General features: G+C 41.6%; 1 protein-coding gene across 1 annotated transcript; it reads left to right on the forward strand.

The window, feature by feature from the left end:
• The first annotated feature begins 388 nt into the window (after positions 1 to 388).
• On the forward strand, positions 389 to 1,186 carry LOC110932961 (leucine-rich repeat extensin-like protein 1). Its single transcript, XM_022176210.1, has one exon. It carries the CDS (start codon positions 389 to 391, stop codon positions 1,184 to 1,186), a length of 798 nt encoding a protein of 265 aa, XP_022031902.1.
• Positions 1,187 to 2,232: the final 1,046 nt, after the last annotated feature.

The raw sequence follows: 2,232 nt of genomic DNA on the forward strand, positions 1-2,232 counted from the left end.
CTTGCAAATCACTTTAAACACCTTTTTGATAGAAATAACAGCAAGTACAATCAATGGATAAACCGGAAGCACCTCAGTATCCTAATCAAGAACTGTTACAGAAATTTCACTTGAATTACCTATTTATAGCTAAGGGGTTTCGCTTGAAAGAGACAAGTAACATTTCAAGCGGAATCATATAGATGTGATTTCGCTTGAAACAGTCACAAGACATTTCAAGCGGAATCACCACTTTCAAGTGGAATCACACTAAATAACACCTAAAACTCCTATTTTCTCGTACAACGTGCCCTGATCTAACATATCTAGTGACAAGACTCGATACAAGACGAAGACGACAGATGTGTGCACCAACACCTTGGGCCCTGAGGACCACTTTTCTCAGGAAATGGAGATGGACGATGACCCAGATCCGGAGATGCAGACCGGAACACCAGACCACCCAATAAGTATATCCAGTGGATCTCCATTTCAGGGATCCCCATACCGTGGGCCCGATTCTTTCCAGGAGAGGATGGCCACCTTTGATTGGTACTTTACTCCTTCGTACCATAACTCTCCAGCCCAACCACCATTGGTTGAACCCCAACTCCAAGCAGTTTCACCACCACCACTTCCTGTTGAGGAGCCGCCTCAACAGCCACCGCAGCCACCTCCCGAGCCTCCGAGGCGAAGGAGGAACGCACGTATGTCCGTGCGAGGAGGACCTCGTTTTAGTTCTCCTCAGGGTTCAAGTTCTTACCCTCATTTTCCAGAGGACCCCCAAGTGGGTGGGCCCTCGAACGCGGCGCCGGAGATCGATCCTCCGCCAGCTTCTTATGCACCACCTCAGCCGCCTATGGGTTTTGATAACCCAATCCCGACGTACCCAGGTTCTTCTGGGTACAATCCTTTCGAAAACCCATTGGGATATCCATCGGACTATGGAACTCAAGACCCGTACCTTACAGATGCACAGTACCATCACCTTTACCCTTCTTCTTACCCTCCAGTTCATCCAACTAGATACCCAGTGCAGGGTTATCAGTACCCGCCATACCAGCAACCTCCTTCCTTCCAGCAGCAGCAAACTCAAGAGATCCTTGAGAGGTTAGACAAGGTTGAACACGAAGCTAGGAAAAACAAAAAGGAGCATGGTAGTTTTATGAAGGGTCTTGCAAACTTTCTTAATGGAAAGAAGAAGTAGGGGATTGTTTAATTTTCTTGTGTTGTTTGTAATCATGTCCCTGTGAGGACATTAGTTTATTTTCAGCATCAAAGTCCCTGCGTGGACTTATTTTCCTATTTCTGTAGCCCCTGCGTGGGCAGTTTGTCCTTTCTAAGTCCCATTTAGGGCACTTGTACTCGTTTCAAGTTTAATGAAGTTTATCTTTGATTTTTAAATATGTATTTTATTACATCATGTTATATCCTTTCAATTTATAATTGATCTGCCAAAGAAATTCTTAGAGGTATAACCTAGCCAAAATATTAATTGGCTATGATGGTACAACCTTTTTAAGATAGCAAATCTCTGTTAACATCTAAAAAACATGTTAACATTCCTAGCTGTGTGGTACGAGAAACCACACAAGCTTCCAATATGTACTTGGATTTTTCCAAGTCACCTATAGTTAGCCTAAATGATCAATGTGAATCATGGCTAATAAACATCAATATGATGTGTACACCAAGACATCCATTAGAGATGTATGCTTATAAGCAAAGGTGTAATAATGACAACAAAAGTTCTATTTATAAACTTCTTGTCAAAAAGGCGATGAACTTTGTTCGCCCCTTAAAAGATCACTGATCCAAGAGATCGTTGGTTACATCTTAGATCGTCCCTGTGACAAGCTTTTTAAGCTATTTAAATGTCCTTCGAGACGAGCCTAGTGTTAAATAAAATGTCTTTTATGACGTTAACAGTTGTGAATTATGTTTCCCCCTGTCTAATAAATATAAGAGAATAATATATTCTGTTGATTAGTAAACATTATTTTAAAATGGTTTAAATGGTTTAATAATACCATGACCATCTGACCATCAATGCGATGAATCAATATATAATTTAAATATCATCCTTGTTTGTTTTAGTATTCAGAAATGGCTGGCTCGGATGAAGCAAGCAGTCATCCTGCAGAAGGCAACACCAAGATTAATATCACTGGTGCCGAACTGCAAGCAATGATCACCGCGGCAGTTTCTAAAGCGGTAGATGCTAAGTTTAAAGAGCCGAGTGTTATTCGGTCT

Source organism: Helianthus annuus, chromosome 1 (assembly GCF_002127325.2).
Source record: "Helianthus annuus cultivar XRQ/B chromosome 1, HanXRQr2.0-SUNRISE, whole genome shotgun sequence".
NCBI lineage: Eukaryota > Viridiplantae > Streptophyta > Magnoliopsida > Asterales > Asteraceae > Helianthus > Helianthus annuus.

Excerpts from the sequence above, each read along its gene's own strand:
- LOC110932961 (XM_022176210.1), top strand. The coding sequence starts at position 389 with ATGGAGATGGACGATGACCCAGATCCGGAGATGCAGACCGGAACACCA.